This window comes from Anguilla anguilla, chromosome 5, assembly GCF_013347855.1.
Source record: "Anguilla anguilla isolate fAngAng1 chromosome 5, fAngAng1.pri, whole genome shotgun sequence".
NCBI classification, from domain to species: Eukaryota; Metazoa; Chordata; class Actinopteri; order Anguilliformes; family Anguillidae; genus Anguilla; species Anguilla anguilla.
In genome coordinates, this window is record NC_049205.1 from 53798247 (window position 1) to 53821824 (window position 23578).

General features: G+C 38.7%; 3 protein-coding genes and 2 long non-coding RNA genes across 6 annotated transcripts; 1 reads left to right on the plus strand and 4 right to left on the minus strand.

Annotated features, from left to right (window-relative positions):
• Positions 1 to 336: 336 nt before the first annotated feature.
• Positions 337 to 4415, minus strand: LOC118227073 (troponin I, fast skeletal muscle-like). Of its 2 annotated transcripts, none has more exons than XM_035417189.1 (7): positions 4342 to 4415; positions 2171 to 2206; positions 1898 to 1934; positions 1491 to 1619; positions 1191 to 1280; positions 896 to 1072; positions 337 to 784 (listed from the first exon to the last, which is right to left on the minus strand). In XM_035417189.1, the coding sequence occupies exons 2-7, from the start codon at positions 2176 to 2178 to the stop codon at positions 695 to 697; spliced, it is 531 nt and encodes a 176-aa protein (XP_035273080.1). In that variant the 5' UTR covers positions 2179 to 2206; positions 4342 to 4415; the 3' UTR covers positions 337 to 694. The 2 variants fall into 2 exon arrangements, with proteins under 2 accessions (XP_035273080.1, XP_035273081.1); XM_035417190.1 differs by having other exon boundaries at positions 4346 to 4413.
• A 1399-nt stretch (positions 4416 to 5814) lies between these two features.
• On the minus strand, positions 5815 to 10630 carry LOC118226936 (troponin I, fast skeletal muscle-like). The gene is made up of 7 exons (XM_035416939.1): positions 10526 to 10630; positions 9167 to 9199; positions 7955 to 7991; positions 7254 to 7382; positions 6911 to 7000; positions 6632 to 6808; positions 5815 to 6216 (listed from the first exon to the last, which is right to left on the minus strand). The coding sequence occupies exons 2-7, from the start codon at positions 9172 to 9174 to the stop codon at positions 6130 to 6132; spliced, it is 528 nt and encodes a 175-aa protein (XP_035272830.1). The 5' UTR covers positions 9175 to 9199; positions 10526 to 10630; the 3' UTR covers positions 5815 to 6129.
• Positions 9166 to 17651, minus strand: LOC118226935 (troponin I, fast skeletal muscle-like). The gene is made up of 10 exons (XM_035416938.1): positions 17619 to 17651; positions 15375 to 15407; positions 14733 to 14769; positions 14236 to 14364; positions 13740 to 13829; positions 13108 to 13284; positions 11501 to 12598; positions 11335 to 11365; positions 10526 to 10648; positions 9166 to 9199 (listed from the first exon to the last, which is right to left on the minus strand). Exons 2-7 carry the CDS (start codon positions 15380 to 15382, stop codon positions 12512 to 12514), a joined length of 528 nt encoding a protein of 175 aa, XP_035272829.1. The 5' UTR covers positions 15383 to 15407; positions 17619 to 17651; the 3' UTR covers positions 9166 to 9199; positions 10526 to 10648; positions 11335 to 11365; positions 11501 to 12511.
• On the plus strand, positions 15507 to 17638 carry LOC118226938. Its single transcript, XR_004765128.1, has 3 exons — positions 15507 to 15647; positions 15898 to 15981; positions 16774 to 17638. It is a non-coding gene; the product is annotated as an uncharacterized LOC118226938 (long non-coding RNA).
• A 1673-nt stretch (positions 17652 to 19324) lies between the features above and the next one.
• Positions 19325 to 23366, minus strand: LOC118228346. The gene is made up of 3 exons (XR_004765459.1): positions 23065 to 23366; positions 22778 to 22858; positions 19325 to 19384 (listed from the first exon to the last, which is right to left on the minus strand). It is a non-coding gene; the product is annotated as an uncharacterized LOC118228346 (long non-coding RNA).
• Positions 23367 to 23578: the final 212 nt, after the last annotated feature.

Below are 23578 nucleotides of genomic sequence, written 5' to 3' on the forward strand. Positions count from 1 at the left end.
ATTGTGCAGGCATAATTATTTGGCCTTCATTTAATTTTTTTATTAAATTATGTATTATTTTATTAACCTAATTAATTAGGCTGTGATACATAAGTGCTGTCATTGAGGTTAAGAAGCAAGCAGGCATATTCTCACATCAAACACACCAACCTGCACTTGGACTTACTGGTATGTCTGCTCCAAGACCCAAATTAAGTAGTTGCCTAAGATCTCTGTGTCTTTGATGCATTATCATAGCACACAGTTTGGCCTGCTGTTGCATAAGAGGAAATTATATAATAAAAAAACAGGTACAGCTGGCAGGCAGCACATACAGTAAGAGAGAGAAGAGGAAAATGTGTTCAGATATTTTATGTACATGTAACAAGGTGCAATGAACCTGAAAATATTTGCAGCAAGGTATATTTTTAACTGTCTCCAGAAACTATGGGCAAGTGCAAAAGCTGTGATTATTAGGCTATAGGGGTAGTAACAGTGGATTAGTAACAGGGAACACTGACTGCTGTCTGCTTTAGGCTTTATCTCTAAACTGCTGTCTAAACCATCAAATAATTAAGACAAGTGGAGAGCCTAAATAAATATTATTGTGCGTTTTTCATAAACATCCATCATAAAACAGACTCAGTGGAGAGCACAGTGCTTCTATTTCAATAAGTTCAATGAAATAAATAGTAGCCCAGGAATGGAGGCTAATTTAAGCCTCTGTCTCGAATATCTTCTTCCTGCCGCCCATGCCGGCCTTATCCTCGATGTTCTTACGCCAGTCACCAACAGACTCCTTTTCCTGTAATGTCAAAGTGGAGATGTTATACAATAATTTATTATTTATTTATTTATTTATTTATTTATTTATTTATTTATAATATTGTTGCTCTGAGGCCAGAAATGCACCCACCTCCTCTTTGACCTCCTTCTTGACCTGTTTCAGGTTGTTCCTCAGGTCCATGTTGACCTTGTGTTTGGAGCCCAGCAGAGCTTGCAGCATGGCATCGGCAGACATGCGCACTTTCTTCAGAGCTGGCTTCTTGAACTTGCCTTGCAAGTCAACGACTTTAATCTTCAGATCATCAATCTGGGCAGAGAGAGTGATAAATTCAAGAGAATCAGTGAGGCCTGCTCTCACATTTCTTCGACACATAGGTTGAACAGAGGGGATAGAAATGGATGGCAATAAATCAGAAGGGCTGTACCTCCTTGATAGATTTGTTGACTTTTGTTTCAATGTCATATCTCTCCTCATCAACTACATCAATACTCTTGTGAAGTTTCTTGCACAGTTCCTGTGGGTAGGTAAGCAGGATATATCATTAAAAAAAAACAAAGGTGGAAGTACATGGTTTTATTATTTCCTTACCATGTTATACATTGCATTGTAAGTATACATTATGCTTTTTAAGATACATTGTCCTCACGTACAGTTGTGACTTGGGCATGCTTGGGTAGGGCTGTGTGTAATTGAATACAGATGTGCTGATTTGACAGCTTCACACCTGCAATTCCTGCACAGATGAAGGCAGTTCCAGTGGGGGGCAGTTGTCTTCCATGTACTGAGCCCTTTCCTCTGCTCTCTGTTTCTTCTCATCTTCCAGTAGGCCCTTTGCAATCGAGAGCATCAAGCTCTGGAAAAGAGAGGTCAGAGCATATGTTATTGTTCAGAGACTAAACAAGCATACAGTTCTTGTTCATATATATATCATAAATAGTATGCATCATTACAGGAACATCTTTCTGTTTTCAGATTCCTCTCCTGGGAATGTTTTCAAAAATACGATTACAAGCACACGTGCCTTTGAGCTACTCAGAAGCACACCTCTTTGAACAGAAACATATGCTATCTAACACTTTCATGCCTATAAACGTTTTTTTTTTTTTTGTAAAATCAGAGTGGGCTGTTTACCTTCAGATGGTGCCTACGGCTCGTTGACAACTTTTTCCTGTAGAGAGGAGGTAAAATTTAATATGCAATGAAATGTGACTGGCACTGAGATTTGGTGGGGTTTACTTTTCACCACCTAGTGCCAAAGCTAAGCTAGTATTATGACTCCAGAGAAGCCACAGGTGGTCCAAGTGAATAATTTAATGAACAATTGAAAAAAAACCTTAAACACAAAAAAGACATATCTGTCTTCTCTTACTCATGAATTTTAAATGTGTGCAACTGCATACTTACTCTGACATCTTGGCCTTCTTGGATTTCCTTAAAACCCTATGAAATAAAATCAGATTATGTTATTAAAAGTTTAACATTTCTATGTAATTTTTACAGTATTTTCACACATGTATTTTCTCATGCTGAAATCATATTAATGTTTTTGGCCAGAATTTGCTAGAATATCCTGCATTATTGAATAACAGAGAGAATGACGGTGCGGTGAATACGACTAAAAACAACTTTTCTAAATTTAGGCAGGGTGTGGGAACCCAGCTGTCATGCTGTGTCACTCTTCTTCAGTGGCACTTTCTCTGGGATGTCATTAATACCTGAAAACATGACAGCTGCCCATCCTGAATTATGACATAACATCATTGAATGGGGTTAGATCTGAGTCATACATTTAATCTTAGGTTCCTTGGCCAAGACTGTACTCTATATTTGGTGTTCTATATATACGTTTAAGTGTTAATTCAAATATTGAGTGCATGTAGTCGTTACAATCTTGTGCACCATAAATTAATCCTTACCCCTCAGACACTTTCACAAAGGCCATTTAAAAATCTAGCAGCTATCCCTTAACGTTCCAACGTTGCCATTGTCAAACAGACAGACAGTGACTGTCCCGACTGTACTGGGGAGCTCATTAAACCACTAGGGGGCAGAGTAGAGAACATGTGATCCAAAAGAGGCTGAAGGCAGACCTCTTGTGATTTTGTGGATGTACAGAATAATTTTCATCATTCTGAACAGCAATATGTACCAAATTCTAGGATCTTGCAAAGCAAAAAACAATAAAGAGCATATTTTATTTATTTATTTCTACAGGAAAAGTTTAAATCCCAAAAATGACAAGCCCTCTTTGTGAAGATGGATGGAATTTTACAGCTGTAGGGCTGTACAATATAGTATTGAATATATCACAAATGTTTGACATTGGGTATTGCATGTTTCATGCCCTTCTGGGGGATATTGGGACAACTGCATACAAGCATGACCGCTCCTATGTTTAGCCTAAGAAAGAGATGCCCCAGCACACTCGCAGTATTTTAAATTACAACAGCTGAAGATCGTTGATATATTATCCACACTGTTCACTATTCATCCATGTAAAATGGAAATCAACTTCAATGTTACTGTCAGTGTTAAAGCAACCACTTGGATTACTTAAAAAGCAAAACAAATTGATTCTTTCCTCAAACATCCTACTTTGATCATTAGAGAATACATAACATAATTTGATTGGCTACCCACAAGCAGTAATAAAACAGCCAAGCAATATCCATTGCATTTATAAGTGGTTTTTTTCTCTCTCTTTCTCTAAAGGCATGGACATCAGATACAATTGTTTTCTCCAATAAGACAATTAGCTCCTCACAATGAAAGGGTGCATCTCAAGTTTCTTCCTTTTTTCATCATGACCACATTTCATTAAAGAAAATATATTTCATTAATAATTTGCATTGTTATGGCTGATTAGCTTTTTTAAAAAATCCTAGGCGTAATGAACTTTGAAACACTGATGGACAATATTGCTAAGACACAGTGAACATAAAAAATGTATATTTTTTAAAATCATCACAACAGCAAAACAAGACATCTGCATTGTTTCCATAAGTAAGATATTAAACTGAGCTTTCACACACTTTGCAGTTATTGCGATTATTATGGTTATGGTTCTTATCATTTTCATCCTTATTGTCATTGCATATGTCCAGTAAAACCATGGAAAAATATTTTCCAAGTCTGAAATGGTAGAAAGATTAGCGAGAACCTTAACTCATAGGCTATAATTCACACATCCATGCATCTCACATTGCTGGCCAAACTGCATTCACTTCTTCGGATAGGGGTTTGACCTCAATACTATATGATGCCATGATAAATTCTTTTAACAAGCCCCAAATTCATAACAATTACTGTGTGTGTGTGTGTGTGTGGGGGTAGGTGCGCGTGCACATGTATGTGTGTGTGTGTGCGTGTGCATGTGTAGGTATGTGTTGACTGCAATCAAAGCATCTTTGTTCACAGCCACAAGTTGCCGCTGTTGCGTTTCAGTGCAGATTATTTGTTTTATATAGAAACCCTGGCCAGAGAGAAACCTTTCATCCAAATTTCCCTGTGATGCTACACCCCAGGCAGCATGACAGTCAGACAGGACATGCTGAATGGAACAGAGAAGGGCTCACCTACGGGAGAAGACAGAGATCAGGGCAGATTGGGCGAGGAGACAGGAAGGAGGAAATGCCAGGGGCAGGTGGAATTCTCTGGGAGTTTATACTGCATTCTTTACTGACTCAGCAAAAAGACTGCCGTTCTCTAAATGGAGTGCAATTCAGTCCTGGCCAATGGGCCGGCACTGTCCTAAAATACCCTCTTCGCCCTTCCAGAATGACTCTTTGCCTCACGGCAAGTTGGTGGGCTCTAATCTAATTTTTGCTGAAAAATTGTCTACATTGATCAATTTCAATTCCTTTTGTCTCTGGAACAAGTCAGTATGACGAAGTCATTGTTTTAATACCTTGGTTATGTTTAAGGTCATCTAAAATAATTGTTTGAACTTCTATAATATCTGAAAAATATTTTCAACTGAAAATTATGGTGTGATTATACAACATATAGAGGAGTTAATACCTCACTAATATTAAATAAATGTTTGAATTAATTTTAAAAAGTTTTTAAAGAGTAAATAGTAAAAAAAAAAAAAAAAAAGTCTGGGGTTGAAGAGAGGATTAGCACTACTATGTGGCCTGGAGTGGCACAAACACATCTTGGGTATCAAAACAATGTATCATGTTCACAGCTGATGGCAAAGCACAGCCAAATAAGTCAGCTCACAAACGGTTGGACAGATCTTTCCATTTTAACAAATAAAATAACAAATGTCTTTTTCTTCAGAGAAAGAACTGTCTTTAAGGTAGCACAGTAGTATTTTCAGTCTTCACCATGTTCCTAGTGCCTTAGAAGTTTCAGTCTTCAGTTTTAATCTGCACATTCGATTAACCACTTATCCCTCATTGCACATTGCACACGGTCACATTGCATGTGGTCACATATACTGTCATCTGCGTGTGTCTATTCAGTATATCCAGTTGATCCCTGGTCATTAGGTGGACCACACAGGGAACTGAACCCAGAACAGGGCACCAGATGCCTGGGCACCTGTGGCCACTGTCTGATTTCAGCGCATAGATTCATTCATCAATAACACCACAGCAAAACGTTCTTCATTCAACTGGAAACTCTGAAACTGATCCATATCACCATTAGTAAAATGATAGTATTCTACACCTTGATATAAACTTCATTCATCAGTAATACTGCAATGACTTCCATTTACTCTGTAACAACACCCATACTACCTTAAAGTCATCCATCATCTATATCAAAGCAACATCCATTAACACTAATTAAATCCTATCAAATGAATCAAATTCATCAGTAGTGTGACTGGAGCATTCAATAATATATATACCATATAAACCATATACTTGTTCATTAGTAATGTCACAGAAACATTCATCAACGAAAGTAAATAAGTGTTAACATATTTTCCTAATATGTGAAATTGTTATCTCCGTCTGCAGGTGTGGATGCCTTTTGAGCAGCAATAGTGTGCATGATCAGGTAAGCGTGCAACAATCACATCAGAACTTTGGAGGTTCCATCAAAATATTTATTAGCTACAGCTGATTTAGCAGCAGTTCTCTTTTAAGTAATTGTGATGTGACTGTAAATCTGTGGCTCCAGGGTGCTAAATGGGGCAAAAGGAAGTTAAACAAAGACACTTTAGGTTGTCCCACTACACTGTACCTCAATACAAACATGAGCATGTGTAAAAACAAAACAGAGTAATCATAAAAACAGAGAGAGAGAGAGAGAGAGAGAGAGAGAGAGAGAGAGAAAGTGAAACAGTCCCAGAGGAGGAGCAAAAGACCTAAAGCAAAACAAACTATAACTCAGCAAAGAAGACTCATTTAAGCCTCTGTCTCAAATATCTTCTTCCTGCCATCCATGCCAGCCTTATCCTCGATGTTCTTACGCCAGTCACCAGCGTCCTTTTCCTGTCAGAGCAGAGAAGAGGAGGTCACAAGTGATTACATTTTTTTTTACAAACTCTAAGCAAGTTAGACTACTATTTTAAATGTTAATACTACACAAGCCATTTTTGCTAGTTTCTATGAGTGGTCCTTCATAAAAAATGTATTAATCCTTCAAAGATGCTTCATAAAACCTTCATAAACAGGACAGAATTACTCATAAATCAATACCATGTCAATGACCGCAAATTGGCATAAGATCTGTTATGTTATCACTGATGCAGCAAGAGCCACTACCATGACATACCAAGTGACTCACACCACCAGTGCCTATTTCATGTAAATACACACCAGGAAAGGAAAATATGTGGAATATTAACCGGCAGTTCTTACAGAAGCTGCCCTGTATTGTACTAATACTCTCCAGAAGTGCACCCACCTCCTCTTTGACCTCCTTCTTGACCTGTTTCAGGTTGGCCCTCAGGTCCATGTTGACCTTGTGTTTGGAGCCCAGCAGAGCTTGCAGCATGGCATCGGCAGACATGCGCACTTTCTTCAGAGCGGGCTTCTTGAACTTTCCCTTCAGGTCAATGACTTTTATTTTCAGGTCATCAATCTGGGCAGAGATGTGATTCATACAAGAGAGTCAGTGACTCAGAGAGACTTCCTTCAACAGACAGGAAAGGGAAGTGGGAAGCCTAGATCAGAAGGACTCTACCTCCTTATTGCACTTAGAAACTTTGGCGTGTATGTCATATCTCTCCTCATCAACAGCATCAATTTTCTGGTGAAGCTTCTTGCACAGATCCTGCCGAGAGACATTCAGAAAAAAAATTCAGTGACATGCATTTCAATTGTAGTCTATTACTCATTTCCAGCTATATCACCTGTACATACTTCATGGCAATGTGATGATACATAACATACACATTGACACTTTACAAAATCTTTATTAAGTCCAAGTTTAATCTCACAGTTAAGAAATGAGGATCGGATGTGTAAGGTTTGTGGACCCTCTGGAATGAATACGGGCATGCTGATTGGTTGGGACGGTACAGCACCTGCAGTTCCTGCGTGGATCCAGGTAAGGACAGGGAGGGGCAGTTCTCCTCCATGTACCTATCCCTCTCCTGCTCTGTCTCGGCTGCTTCCGCCTCCAGCATGCTCGCCGCGATCGAGAGCATCAGGCTCTGCAAAAACAGGCAAACACGTGCATGATGTCACTCCACCAGACAGACACAAGACTGTTTCCATGCAAAAAAACATGAACTACCAAAAAAAGGGCACCAGCCTGAAAACTGCCTGAAATAATATTTCAATAAAAAGCATTTTTTATACTGGAATATGTTTTCATAAATGTATCCCAGGCTATTAAATCTATTCTACAAAAATTTTTTTTTTTTTACTTTGTTCCTTTTTGGAAAAAAAAATGGATATCAAAAAAATATAAAGATAATGATATTTATACAATAACATAATATACATTGCTGATATTAAAAATAGGTGAGGGGAAAAGTCGTGAACAAGTCAAGTAAAGAACATTTTATGGGATGCTGGAAGGGACGACAACCCATAATAGCACACACACACACACACACACGCACAAACACACCTACATGCATAAATAGACAGACACAAACTCACACACACACACACACACACACACACACAATGTTTGTAATTAAGTAAGACAGCAGAGTAAGCCCATGTGAGAATGAGAAGAGGAAGTGGCAGAGCTGGATTTGAACTCAGGAATCCCTACCTTCAGATGATGCTTTCGACTGTTTGTCATCTTTTTCCTGTTGAAAGACAAGGAAACCATTACATGTAATACAATTCATTCCATTTATGAAGAATGGAAATGGCACTCACAGAAAAACTACTCAAATTAAGCTGCTGCTTCAGTAAGGCAACCCTGATATCAGAACCAGGCTATATTTGAACACCATATAATAGGTATCTCAAATTCCAATCCTAGGAGAATGCAGCACCTTCAGGTTTTTGTAGTTTCCTTTTCACATTTTGAATGTGCTGAAGTAAACATTCTTTATTTTACTCAGTTTGATTTCTTAAATAAAAAAACTGGCCATTATTGCCATGTTGCCCAATAAAAAATGACAAACTAAAGAGGAAAATGAAAGGTCAGACATAAAGATGAGCTGAATTAATGAACTAGCCTGCCGGACAGAAATAGCTCAAAGTTTGGGCGGCTTGATTTAACAGGGGGCAGGTGGGTCAGGGGGTATTTTTGGGGTTTTGAAAGTGACCAACCCCAGCACAGTGTCACACATGTCTGCCTACGGGTGGTTTATGGTCCTCCTCTTAAAGATTGGGAAGAATGAACCAAATTCTAAATGGGGTTGAAACTGGAGCACGGAATGAGCAGTGACTGTGATTTGTCTAAGCTAACCTGTGGTTGGGAGCTGAGTTGATGGGAGATGAAAAGCTGGCACTCAGAGGGTGTTATTTGGGTGATTCTTTTAGATGACAATAGTCACTCTGCCGTATTAAATATTAATTTAGCCTGCTATAAATGGTCATATAACAGATTTGTTTAATTTAAGATCACAGCAAAAACTGATAGTATGCAAGCACTCATTTGCTTCTTATTTATTTATTGTACCATATTTTGTGATATTTAATGTTTGTGAAGTATTGTCAGACAGATTGTTTTTGCTTGCTTGCCAGACATGTTGCTACTGTACCTTGAGCAGTGCCTCCTTTTTATTGTAATTGGGAACCCCAATTAAATAAAAGGTTATATAAAATAAAGAAACTCCATTCAAACAAAAGTATAAGTTTCAATAATAGATTCACTTCCAGTCTGATTGTGGATTACAGGGGAAAACTATGACAGCAAGGTAATTTCAGCTGAGAAATCAGCTGAGCTTTGAAAGTGACAGATGGTGTTTAAATTACATGATAATTGTTAATATTGTTATTACATATTATTTTGAGACAGATTGACACTCACTCAGACATCTTGTCAGGCTGTTTGTTTCACACCCTGCAAAAAAAGAAGAAAAAAAAAACATTGTCATAAGTTAATTTATATGCATCTATAAGAAGCTGTGTGTCCCAGTGCAAAAGATCTGACCTAAAAATGAAAGCAATTACACTACAGAATACTATTTAAATATTTAGGACTGGCTTTTGTTTTTGCAGGGCAGAATAGACGGTAGCAATTTGCATCGTCAGAGGAAATACAATCCCCAAAACAAGAGGTGCGTCTATATTTAGGGATGAATGGGAGGCCCCAGCTGTCCCGCTTCACTCCAGCAGTGCACATTTTTCTCTGAGTCGATGCAACAGCCCAAAATCTCCAGAATTACACATTTCAACAGGCCTTTCTCCTACAGGAGATTCAGCTGATAATGATAGGAGCTTCTCATTCTAATAAATACATGCAGTGTCGTCACTCATTTGTCCATAACAGAAATGTACGGTCAGTTTTCTTTAAAGAAATACAAATAAAAAAATTTAAAAAGCAAATGGACCCTTACAATTAAAATCATTTAAATACAGAAATATTCCAAATGGCATTTAACAAACCAGACTTAAATGTGAATTGGCAACACTAATATTAGACACATGTAATCGTGTATCATCAAGCATTATATTATTCTTAGATTTACAAACTACAAAGGAACATAATACTCTATAAGATTCTCAATCTCCACATACTTCAAAGTGTACCATACCAATTTTTTTTAGCAATTACTGCCACAGTGTTACTTCAGAACATATCTATACATCTCCTGTTCGTGTAAAATGTTCTAAAATTCTCCTGTATGATCACACAAAAAGCCAATGAATGAAAGCCAAATGATTTATAATAAACATAATAATCAGGCTGTCCAACCACTGAAAAAATCTTGTTTGCTCTGAACTCAAACAGGGTGTTTTCAAGTTGCCAATGACTGTTTACAGCATTGACACATTGCATGAACAATCCATTGCATGGAATCAAATGTTTGGGCTCCTCTGTATTTCTTTACCATGACAGCTTTTCCAACGTTTTGCATCATTTATCGATGTGCTGTATAATTTTTCATTTAAACATATCTTCTTCATAAGTTCTTGCGATTCAGCTTTTTTTTTGTCACACAAAGTACACAGAAGAGCAGGGGGATGAATAAGTCATCTTTGTGAATAAAGGAACAGCTGAATAAGAACATCAACAGTTACTTTAACTGACGGATGAGTCTGACTCAACTTTGGCATCGCAGCACTTGAGATAAGTGTGTGCATAGAATAAGTGTGGAGTTGGCAGCAGAGAGACAGTTCATCAGCACACAGTAAAGCAGGTAGAATGAAACGAAAAGGTTCTCACCAGCAGGAGGAAGACAGGAGTGTGCAGGCCTGGACGAGGGCTGGACGGGTTAGACGAGGACAGCTGAACAGCCAAGGTGTATATATGACTGCAGGCCTTCTGTTGTGGCCCAGGACGCCCTCTCTTTAAGGAAGAAACTCAACAGTTCAAAGGTCACTGAAATGCCTGAAATAACCATTTCTTCCCAGGTCCTCAATTATAAATAACCCTTTAAGACAATGAATAATTCCCCCAAGGTATCTTCAAAGACACTAACTCAGAAACCATATTTTTCATCACGGAAATTAATATTGTTTACTGATTAATGTATTAAGGTGAGGTGGGGTGGGGTGGAGAGACTAATTTGGGGACTTGGATTTTCTTGAAGAAGCTTATAATTCATGATTTTATTCTAAGTGGTGTGTGGTTTTTGGGTATATGAATTGTTGGAAGCCATTTTTTTTAGATGAATCTTTTTTTTGCATGTTTGAGGGAAACAGTGGTGCTGGAGGGTTGGATGTATTTATTTTTCTGTCTGTAATTGTAGAAATTCACTACATAAGATAAATACATAAGAAACTAATAAAACACGTATTAAAGGATGATTGAGAATGTAAAAATTCCATTATCTGAAAAAGAACAAATGAGGAGAAATGCAGCACCACCTCAAAACAACATGTACTACATTTTACAAAGACATATCTTTAAAATTACATTTAGGCTGGCCTTAGTCTCTTCTACAGTGACTCAATTAGCCAAATAAACAAAGGCAATAAGATTCCCATAATAGCTTATGCAATACCCTTCTGCAAATGATCGTTCTTGCTTACCTGGCCATGTTTGTGTGTCAGAAGTCCTCTCCTGTAGTGAAGTGCACCCTGTCCTTCCCATTTCACAGATAATCATTTTTGCATTGACAGTTAGACCAAACAAACAAATGCAAGTCTCATTTCATTCTCCAGTTTTCATTTCTGAAGGTCATAAAGTGTTGCTTACCTCAAAAGCTGAGGAGAGTAACCATCGCTGAAATCCACCAAGTTTACAGTTGAAGCAAATCGTCCTATTTTAGAAAGATAAAGTAGTAAATAAGACGATGTGTGTGCAGATTTTTCCTGTTAAACACCTTCAGTATTCGGAACCCATCCTGAAGTGAATAGCTCGTTATCGCCACCCTGTGGTAAAATGCTGAAAATTGCATGAAGTTTTGAAGTATTCAAGCAACAATTCATTTGGGTGCTGAAAAAGTAATTCCACTACGCAACCATTATAACCCATTATATTATTAACTATCGCAATTTAAAAATGCAAAACGTACAATCTTTCAACCATCAATTACCTCCATTTTTTATTTTTTGTCATAAGCAACATTGGTCATCTGCTGGTTGGATTATGGATTATTATTTACTCCATGTTTCCATGTTTTCTTCTGGAAAGGCCTTAGTGTTTACCTGTGAATGTGAATGACCACTGGCCCCTCTCAACCTTGGCAGGAGTGTTGAGTAGAAAGAGACTTTTGCTATCACATGTACTGTACAGGGATCTTAGCTGGAGCTCCTATTAATATCACAACAGCCCACCAGGAGAGTGATGACCAGGTCAAATGATTTCCTGGCCAGGTTTTCTGTCTATGAGATTTTGACCATTCATCCGAGATCTGAAACTGTATACTGAAAACATCAGTAACAAGGAATGTAAGAAAAATTAAGCCATAAAACTGCAGGTTGTCTTACGGTTGTTTATTTAGTAGTAATTCTCAGCGAAATACAAAATTTACTTTCCCCACCAAATAGTTCTGGTAAAAATGTCTGACCTGAATCTATTGGAGAGGAAAAGTATAGATTTGCAAAATCTCACTGGTTACATACATCTGCCTTTTGTGCTACTCAACTGTATAAGCCACAGGAAATAAATAAAGCTAAAATTGAGGGACATCTGGCCAGCAGGAATCCAAAAATTCCAACAATCCAAAACAATCCAGCAACCAATAGCCCAGCAAAGGAAGCTAATTTAGGCATCTGATTCAAACATCTTCTTCCTGCCGCCCATGCCGGCCTTATCCTCGATGTTCTTACGCCAGTCACCAGCGTCCTTTTCCTGTCAGGAAAGAGCATGAGAAGTAGTGATTCAGCATTTAAAAATGTGAGTCCTTTATCTTGTGAATGTCTTCATTTTTCAAAAAGTTCCAAGACTGCATTATACAAACACACACACACACACACACACACACACACAAACGTGGTGTGTGTGTGTGTGGTGTGTGTGATGCAACCTTGCAACATCTCACACCAAAAACCCATCTTCTAAAAAGGATAACACTTCACACATCAAGCACAGACATTAGTGACTCATGATAGCACAATTAAAAAGCTGCAAATGATTATGGGAACACATTTTTTGGGTTAATTGAATGAAGACACTTGATATGTGATTGCTGCATATTCCACTTACACTTTGCAGTTTGGCTAAAGCAACACGGCAAAGGTCACAATAACAAAATAATAATCTTCAGAGGGATCAGCCATTTTACAGCTAAAATAGCATGCATGTAATCGCCCTGGGCTATGCAGGGGGTGTAATTACACACTGTGTGGAAGGACGCCCACCTCCTCTTTGACCTCCTTCTTGACCTGTTTCAGGTTGGCTCTCAGGTCCATGTTGACCTTGTGCTTGGAGCCCAGCAGAGCTTGCAGCATGGCATCGGCAGACATGCGCACTTTCCTCAGAGCAGGCTTCTTGAACTTTCCCTTCAGGTCCTGCACTTTCATTTTTAGATCCTCAATCTGGACAGTAGCAGAGCGCAAATATCAGTGATGTACCTGTATTTTCACATATTGGATATCATATGGTGTAGGGTAATAGACGTAAAGAGAACATAACAGAAGTTGATTGTTGGGAAGGTAATAAATGGAAAAGTAACGGCCGGGAAGGTGACGGTGAAGGTTGGGCAGGTAATAGTTGGGAAGGTAACAGTTGAGAAGGTAAAGTCCAGAAAGGTGAAGCTGGTGGTTAGGCAGGTAAGGGCTGGGAAAGACATGGTTGGGAAGGTGATGGTGACAGTTGTGAAGGTAACGGTTGGGAAGGTAGTGCATGGAAAAGTGATGCGGATGGTTGGGCAGGTAACGGTTGGGAATGATACGATTGGGAAGGTGGTGGTGACAGTTGGGAAGGTAATGGTTGGGTAGGTAACAGGTGGGAAGGTGATAGATAGGATGATGATGGGGGAGACAGACTCTACCTCCTTGTCACACTTGCTGACTTTGCCCTCCATGTCGTATCTCTGTTCATCGACCGCATCGATCTTCTGATGGAGCTTTTTGCAGAGTTCCTGAAGATATACTTTCCAAATAAGCCAGTGCGTGACTGCATACATCGAGGATATTTCTCATATATTCTGCATTACTACGGTCCTCAGTCAGACTCAGAAACCAATGAGACTGTCTAGTGTAATGTGGCGGTGCTAAATTCTGAGAGCAGGTATATATCCTCCTAAGACCCAGCTATTCTATTCTTGTCCTCTGTAGGGGACATGAGTCTCTGGTCTTAATCTCAAGTTTGAGCCATGCTCAAACTTACACTACAAGCGACCTTCAATAAAAGTTAAATAAATAATATTTTTGCAGACATTTTCACTGCAACGTGTTTTTTTCATCCTAGGCATGTGTATTATGTCAATGTAGAAAAGGATGGTCTCAGGAAGATAAGCAGCCTTTATAGTTTGGTCAGCGTCATACCTGCAGTTCCTGTGTGGAGCCAGGTAAGGACAGGGCGGGGCAGTTCTCCTCCATGTACCTCTTCCTCTCCTCCTCTGCCTCGGCTGCTTCAGCCTCCAGCAGGTCTTTGGCAATCGCCAGCATTAAGCTCTGGAGACAGAGGGAGGACTGTGTGTTATTAACAGATCCACCCAGCTAGACCAATGTCCTTATAAACCTGTAAGAACTTACTTTTAAAATTCAATTTACATTTTTGTGTTTATGTGGGTTTTCGGTCAACCGTGTTAGAGATTCATTGTTTTGACTCCAGCGCCAGGACAGGATAATACTATAGCCCAAATTCAATAAAACAATGTCTGTCATACAGTTCCCAGAAACAGAGTTAAGTGCTTTAACACCTGAGCCACACAGAAGCCAGGATCAGTAGTGCTTTAATAGTGAGATAACTGGTCTGACTATCTGCAGGTGTGCAAAATTGTAAAAGAACAGCATCTCTGTATGAGACACAAGTTATTTACCTTCAGATGATGCCTCCGACTTGATGTCATTTTTTTCCTGTTTGGATAAGGAAAAGAAAAAAATGTGTTGGCAAAGCAATCACGTGCATGTTCGTGAAGATTCTGACTGAGTGCTGTATTTGTAGTGCCAAGGGAAATTGTTCAGTAAGGATAATACATTCAGCTGTCTATTCCAAGATGAATAACTTCAATTATTTTCCGGTACCAATTCTAGGAGGGAATACGGACTTGTGTTGGAGTGGCCAGATAGACTGTCCACATGGGGGCAGCATTGGACCAATTATTAGGTTTCGAACGTCAAGCGAAACCAAACACATTTCGATGTTAGAGAATTTTCTTCGGCTTTATATCTAAGTCGATACAGGGAATTGGACCACACGGTCTATCAGAAGGAGTCCTTAAGTAATTTAGGAAGTGGCAAACTACTGTGTCTGTACTGTCTGCATAAAAGCTTTCCTTGTTTGACAAAGAACAGACAGTGAAATACTGTATGATCACTTTGCATGCTAACAAGCCGCTAAAGTACTCATTGCAATACTGTAGTTTCCCTTCTTTATTTAACACCTCTTAAAGTCATGCAGTAATTTGTATCATAATCTGGGATTCAGAATTTCAAGCAGAGCAGCTGAGTATAGTACTTACTCAGACATGTTGGCTTTTTATTTGTTTCACTCTGTGGAAAGAAAACAGGAGGAGACCATTTAATTTAATTCAAGCATGTCAGATCTTTTGGCACACAGCTTCATTGTAGGAGCTGCTGAAGTGAGAAAACTGTTATCTTTATAAGTAGTTAAAGAAAAAAAAGGACAAAACACAGCTTTAAGGGTATTCAATCGCCTGAGCAAATTTACAAGATAGCAGCAACATGTTCTCTGCATAAGAAAGAACACTTTCAGTTTTTTGAACAGCAGTAAGGTAAGAGTAGTTTTTATTAATTATCCATTGCATTTTGACGGTTATTGTTGTTGGATAAGTTATTGGATAAGCAGGATAATAGCACTGGGAGAGTGGCCATTTGTCAAATCTGAGAGGTCACATTATCCACGTCTCGACTGAAGCCCAACATATTTTGCTGAAAGAAAACACACCGCTAAACTTGGGCGACACACTGGAGGTGCAGCTGTCATCTTGGGTTGCTGTTGTGACTGGCTTGTCTTGTTTGCAGGCATGCAAGGCTGGGGAACATGTCTGAAACACTGTCGCCAAGGCGATGGGGGCTGCACTCACCATACACCATTAAATATGAGAAGTACGAGAAACTGCTATTCTTGAACACAGAATGTTGACAATATCCCAAGGCTTACAAATGATCACACATAAGTCTAAGAGCTTAGTAAAAGGAGACTTAAAGTAGAGGCGATTTGACTGAGGCTTTTAAATTCAGTGAAGGGATAAACAAAGTGAACAACAAGAGATTCTTCAGATTTAGTTCTGTTAGTAGAACGAGTGGACATAAATGGAAATGAGCAAGAGGTAAATTCCGCACAGATGTTCGGAAGTATTATTTTACACAGAGAGTAGTCACTATGTGGAATAGCTTGCCTGTAAGAGCTCATGTAGTAGAGGCAGAAACTCTGGGGATTTTCAAGACCAGGCTTGATATGGTGATGGATACTACATAGTTTGTAGGTTAAGCAAGCACTAGATACATTTTAGTGGTAGGAAAATGGCGAGCTTTTTTGGGCTGAATGGCCTGTTCTCGTCATTAAGTTAAGTTATTATCATTCAATATCCAAAACTCATTATTAGTCAGTGAATTAATTGATTTCAGTTGGACTGAAAAGGTGTATGCCCACACATTTGCACAAACAGTACAGCATGATACAAATAACAATTAACAAGATCTTTTAAAATCTATAAATATTCATAATAACAGAATTGCATTTTACATATACAATTACAGATATAGAGATTATATTTTGCTCAATCAATGTTTGGTGGTCATGCTCTGTAATTCCATATCAATAAACAGCTCCAGCACATCACACCATCAAAGCAATGTCTACTGTGATTTTGACTTCAACTTTGACCTTTGGTACAGATCTCCATCTCGCTTTCCACTGGTATCTAAGCACAACCTGCCTCACAATGAATGCTACTGCAGCTCCTGTTTCATGGTATTTTGGAAGCAAGCCCATCATCACTCTCAGGTAAAAATGGTAGGCAAATGGGATTAAATAAAAGAAAAATTAGGAAACTGATCATCTGGCACCCAGGGAATCTCACGAGAAAAGCTGACAGAATGACACATTATATTGTGAATGCACCACCAACCGGTTTCATTATTACTTTGTTTACTTTGTTTATCAAAGAAATGGGTTTATATTTTTGGTCATTAACAATAATTCTGAACTTCATTTCATGATAGATCAAGTCAGTATCAGTATATTGCTATCATTTGTATCTATCATATGTTTTTGGTTTTGATTTGATTGATGGCAATCAAAAAATCTGAGTACAAATTGTCTTGACGTAAAGAGTTGTCTTGAATTTACAGAAGAGAAGTTAGTAATGGTAATAGTTAATTAATATTAAATTTTAAAAATTGTTTTGTTTTATCACTACATAAAACAAAGATGTTCCAAAGATGTACACACTCAAACACACACAGGCAGATCCCTGACACACACGGAACTCAGAACAGTTCCTCACCTCAAGTGAATAAACATACTATAATATATACCATAATACAAATATGGTGCAAATATACCAGCACTGACATCAGATACTCATACACCAGTGCCTGTACCCGTATCGCTGCTACAGACCTGCCAGGCTGTTAGCCATTAATCTCAGAGATGCTATAGCACACCGGCTGAGTTTGAAGAGTCACAGCAGGACACAGGCGGTGGTGGGACGGGGCCAGAAAAACAGAAAAGTTCTCACCTACCACAGACGACAGCAACAAGCAGGACGACCCCGGGGACTGGTACAGGCCATCGACATGCCAGGAAGATTTTAATGGTATTCAGTGATGGCTCAGCAAAACTCTATGGCTCTGTTTAAGGAACTGGGTTCCTCTTCTGACCAATGGGGTCAGGAGCCTCGGAAACATTATCCACCTCCCCCTGCCCCCTCCCATTATAAATAACCCTTCCTTCAACTCTGTTATTCTTATTTTATTACTTATTTATTTAGCAGACACCTTTAAGCCTGAAAGCAGGATGGGTTACACAAGACAATGACCTCTTCATTAAGGAGTCTTTAAATCATTGCTTCGAATTAGCATCGGTTTGTCGTTGTGGTGCAGATGTCATTGTGATTTAATTTTGTTTTATTGGTAAAACATCCTGCAATTCAATGAATTTTATCCTAAAGCATGAACAGTGGCTCTTCACAATGGTGGGAATTTTTTTGGCAAAAAAAGACAAGATTGAGACCTCACAAAAATATAACATAAATATTACATGATTTATATAATAATAATTTATTATTATTTATTTCCAACAGATGCTGTACACTTACTGACCTTTTAAATGCATGACAAGGCCTTTGTGGTCTAGGATGGTGTTCACATTTTCAGCTCTTGAAAACATGACTTGAAAAAGATTAAAACAAATGGTTCTGACTAAATTAAATGAATGCTTGTATTACAGTAATGACCTTATAGTATTTCTATCAATTATGTTGTGGCTGGCTGGAGATATAGGGTGATAGAATTCTTCAAGTCAATGATGTGGCAGGTAACACATGTTGTGTTGAGTTAATTCAACTAGTACCAGCGCAGTAGAGAGTAGTATCTGTAGTATCAGGCATGTGCAGGGGTGGAGGTGAGGTGCTGCTGCAGCTGCCCAAGCACCTGCACCTTTTGCCCTAAGTGCCCAACATGCCTCTTTGATGTGATTTATTTTTTTTTTTTTAATCTATATTTGCATTATAACAGTTGCCATCATTCATTTTGATAACATATATAACATTTTTTGTACAATAACAGGGTGTCGCGGGGTGTTTTTTCTCCAGGCTGGAGTTCCCTTTTCTCACTTTGAGCACCTGCCCCCAAGAGGTCTCTGCATGGTCCAGCATAGGATTTACACTAGCGCGTTAGCATAAAGCATGTGTATTCGGAATGCCAACGCTGTGGCCCAATTAAATATGCTACTCTGCGTAGCTGGCAGCTGCAGTTGGCACTGGCACACTCTGGATACAATACCACAGGGGGGTGCATACGCATATGGAAATAATGTCTTGTTAGGATGAGACAGCCAGCTCTCATACATTAAGTTAGGCCTTCTTAACTTCAGCATTTTCTTCTTTTACAAATATTTGCGGTAAGAGGGGAGAGTCAATTAAGAGGCAAAAACTACTAAATGAACAACCAATGAAACAGCCTTGCTGGCACTGAGGCAAAAAGACCCAGCACAGTCAAATAAGCACTAGTTGTTGACTACTGAAATGAGTAAATACAAAGTAACTACACATTACGCTTGAAATTCAGGGTGTGTTCACAGACTGTTCATATGTATTTACTGACACCCACAGATTCAGCTGCACCAGGTTACAGATTGACAGGCCTATTTGTTATCCTTTAAAGGTCTGTATATTCTTTACACCCACCTCCTCTTTGACCTCCTTCTTCACGTGTTTCACGGTAGCCTTGCTTGGAGCCCAGTAAGACTTGAGTTACATTCCTTCAGGGCTGTTGTGCTCAGGAGCTTTAGGGGGGAGAAATGTACATCTTTGAGTACAGTAATGTCAGGGGACTGAGTATTTACAATGGGTTGACATGTGAGCTGGCTGGTCTCAGAGTAACAGAGTAATTGCTTAATGGGTCAAGATGGAGTTGGGTAGTTGAAAGGTGGGAGTGCACCATTTACAAAGGGTTTACCCAGGTGTAATTATTGTGATTGGTGCTTGATTTTGATTTTTGTTTGATTTTATGGAGTGTAGGTGTGTCTGATCGCGGAGTATACAACTTCCTATACACTATTCATAAAACAAGAAACCGTCTGGAATCAACTGCAGATCTAACAACCTGGTTGGTCTTATGATCTGGATGTTCATTTTAATTTCACAATGAAAATCTAATTAAGTTTTATTTGCATTTAGTAAGTAATTAAAGCTTTAGTCATTACATTACATTACAGGCATTTGGCAGACGCTCTTATCCAGAGCGATGTACAACAAAGTGTATAACCATAACCAGGAACAAGTATGACGAAAACCCTAGAGAGAAGTACCGGTCCAAGTGCAGGGAACAACCGCATAGTTCAACTTGGGCCCTGAAGGTTAAACTGTTTAACACTAACACAAACGAGAACAGCAACAACACAGTCTATGCAAAAATACAAGCAGTAGTTAAGACAGGTGCATTAACTAAGTCACCTACAAAACAGCTACCTAGTTACAACCCTAAGCTTACAGTCATTTACAGGGGGGGTAGGGAGGGATGGGGAGAGGTGCAGCCTGAAGAGGTGAGTCTTCAGTCGTCGCTTGAAGTGGGTCAGTGTCTCAGCTGTTCTGACCTCAACGGGCAGGTCATTCCACCATCGTGGGGCCAGAACAGACAGGAGACGTGTTCGGGAAGCGCAGGTGCGAAGAGGGGGAGGTGCCAGGCGTCCTGAGGTAGCAGAACGGAGGGATCTGGCTGGCATGTAGGGTTTGAATATCTTGTGGAGGTATGCTGGGGCTGATCCCTTGACTGCCTGGTATGCTAGGACCAATGTTTTAAATTTGATGCGAGCTATAACAGGCAGCCAGTGGAGGGTAGTCAATTATGTATGTATGTAGGTCTTACTTCAGTATATTGGCTGTACAAATAAAAGTATGATTTATTGATTTTCCTAAGTTTTATTTGTGAGAAATGTTACTCCGTGGCATGTCATCCATCTGTAATTGTAGAAGACTGTTTCTTCCTCACAAAAATTTTAGTAACTCCTGTTTTAGACCTAGTGGAAAAAATGATTAGCATTTAATGTATTTTTTAAAGATCACACCCATTTTAAAATAGGAAATATGCATCTGTGTAAAATATGATACTGGAAGGATGAAACCATTTTTTATAGCCTTAAAAAATACAATAATATTTTTATGTGAGACACAAAGTATCATTCAGAAACCACAGCCTTGCAGTCTTTATCTCTGACAATTCACATGTTACATCAAGCAGATCATAATGGAAATTTGTATGAAGAAGTTAATTGACATTAACTCAAATATTTGACTCCCTAAACATTTAAAAATGCAAGTATAGTGTGTCTTAACTTGGACTGTGGGTCTGTTGTGTATTGGAGGCGGGTGAAGGAGGGGGTGGTGGTGAGACTATCTTGAGTCCCGGTGCTTTGAAAGCATTCTGTCAGAAGATCACTGAAACCAAACACTGCATGACACCCTTAGCCCTGCCTTCTGGAACATACTTCAAATGGCCAAGACATTACAACACGTCTCAGAAGTAACTGGTGGCCTGCCGGGACAATACGAGCATGCACGCATTTCATAAATGGAATCGAATAAGCGCCTTTCATAAAAATTGACCGTTTAATAAAAATCACACAGAAGCCAATGTTTTCAACCACAATTAGTGACTGCCCATATTTAAGAATAGCAAAAGAAATGTGACTATATTGAGATAATAAACAGGGGCGGCAAGGTTACACAGCAGATATGAGCCGGCCAAAATTTAAATCTGTCTTATTCCACATTAATATCCTAGTGAATAGTGTAAAACATTGATATCCAGATATTTTCAAATGCAGAGGCAGATCCTGACTAGTTGTTGCGAGTTCTGGTTAGTTTATCGTACTTTCAGAAAATGGCTACATATGGAGGATTTCAATATGGTTTCACAAATACTGATTAATGAAAAAACGGTTGGTTGACCATGACATATTTAATTAAAGAAAGACCATGTAATTTAAGCAGTGTGGACACTGTAATTTGAAGGTAATATCTACATTTGACTCTTAGTGTTGACAGGAAGGAATTTCTGGAAGATCACTTACTGATTTATTGCTAGTAGAGGTTTTCCATTTTAACATGGCAAATCATCGGACTGTATATCACACAGTCATGACTGCAGCCACTACAAGCCACACTTCACACTTCTCAAACAGTTTTTTTCTTGAAATATGCATTATTCCTTCTGTGTCAAATATTGCAAGCAGCATGACATTTAGCCACAGCAGTTTGGGAAGATGGCTTGCTGATTTACTATGCAAAATATATTATTTTGGAAATAAAGTAATGCGCATTTCAAATCAATATTATCAAAAAAAAACATCACAACCTTTATGCAAAATGCTTGTAAAAGGACATGATGTTACATTCTGCTGCCACAAGAAAGAAAAAAACATTAACATTTATAATTATATACTTCAAATTAATTTTATTCAGATGGTATAATCCACTTCATAAATTCACTAGCATCCTCCATTAGCATCCTCCAGCAATGCCAGTAGCAATCAAATGGCATTTATATGTGGCCAGCCATGGGGATTAGATAACATAAGCTAAAATTAAAAAATAATTTACTTCTACTCCTTACATACATAAAATCCAGGATGCAGAAGTTTGAGGGGTCCATAGCCTTGGCAATGAGAAAGCATGGAGGTCAGATTGGGAGGAAAGACAGGTTGTTTTCCACCTGTGAGCAGAGGCAATGAGACCTACAGACTGCGTAGAGACAGGAGCGAGGGAGGGATGGAGGAGGGGATGGGAACGAGGGAGGGATGGAGGAAGGACCAGAGGCCACGGGTGGGCACAGAGCTCAAGAGCTGAAATACATCTTTCTACAGGACAGTAGATCCTGACTGCTGTCGGACTGATGAGCTAACAAGGTTGTGAAATGTAGCACTATCCCATTCCCTCAGTTTATATAACCCAAGATATGCTGCCTCTTTACTATTTATTTAGCAGATGCAAACATGTAAGGTGATCACTGGTTTTGACATTTTGCTTCAGCTTTGAAGTTACGGTCAAGAAAATAATCACTGTTAACATTATTTTTCAAGGAGGACATCTTTTCTTGTGGATCTAGCTCAAGTCATCTGAATGACTTATCTGTGATTGCTTTATGTTCTGGTACTGTAATTACTGTAAAAGGCACTTACCACTGTGAAATCAAAATGACTGAAGTCTGTAGCTTAGCTGCTTCTTTGCATTTCTGTTGTCTGATGTTAAGACAGTCCATTCTGCAAAAAACAAATAAAATAAAATTACATAAATAAATAAATAAATAAATAAATAAATAAATAAATAAATAAATAAATAAATAAATAAATAAATAAATAGATGAAAATGGTTAGGGACATAACATATTTAATTCAATTTAATTCTGGATTCTGAATCTACGTCTTAAAATGTTCTTCTTTCTAAAAGAGTCTTCTTTCTAGCTCACCAAAAAGCTTGGACAGAAAAGGTCTTGAAAGCACTCTGGGTCCTCAGTGTTCAGCACTTCAGTTTCATTGTGGGGGCTGACACACAACCATGGCGCTGTAAGCATGGAGAACAAAAGGCTTTACACAACTCTCCAAATAACTACAAATCTCAAAAAACAAAAAAACAAACAGCTTTACAATAACTGTACAGATAACTTTACAAACACAAAAATGCTTTCACAGAACTCCCCAAATAACTTCACAGACTTCAAAATACAAATACCTTTACAGAAACCTTGGCCAGCAAAAAAAAAAGTTTTAATTTCCCATTAATTACCATATGCTAATGCCAAGTTGCAACTTTGTAAAAATGAAAGCTAGGCTTGTTACTGTTACAATCCAGAGGGAGTAAAGAGTTAGAGTGACGTTCGACATCTTTGGAACCTTACCTTATCTTGTTAGTCTATCCAAAAGCAAACACTGGAACTGTAGAGTTGTGTACAGTCCAGGACACACCCAGTCCTCTTTCACCTC

Coding starts and splice junctions, on each gene's coding strand:
- LOC118227073 (XM_035417189.1), bottom strand. Junction 1,620..1,897: donor GCCGTAGGCACCATCTGAAG/GTAAACAGCCCA, acceptor TCTCTTTTCCAG/AGCTTGATGCTCTCGATTGC. Junction 785..895: donor AGAAGGAGGTCAAAGAGGAG/GTGGGTGCATTT, acceptor TTGACATTACAG/GAAAAGGAGTCTGTTGGTGA.
- LOC118226936 (XM_035416939.1), bottom strand. Junction 7,383..7,954: donor GTCGAAAGCATCATCTGAAG/GTAGGGATTCCT, acceptor CTGTTTTTGCAG/AGCCTGATGCTCTCGATCGC. Junction 7,001..7,253: donor GATCCACGCAGGAACTGCAG/GTGCTGTACCGT, acceptor GTCTCTCGGCAG/GATCTGTGCAAGAAGCTTCA.
- LOC118226935 (XM_035416938.1), bottom strand. Junction 14,365..14,732: donor GTCGGAGGCATCATCTGAAG/GTAAATAACTTG, acceptor CTCTGTCTCCAG/AGCTTAATGCTGGCGATTGC. Junction 13,830..14,235: donor GCTCCACACAGGAACTGCAG/GTATGACGCTGA, acceptor GTATATCTTCAG/GAACTCTGCAAAAAGCTCCA.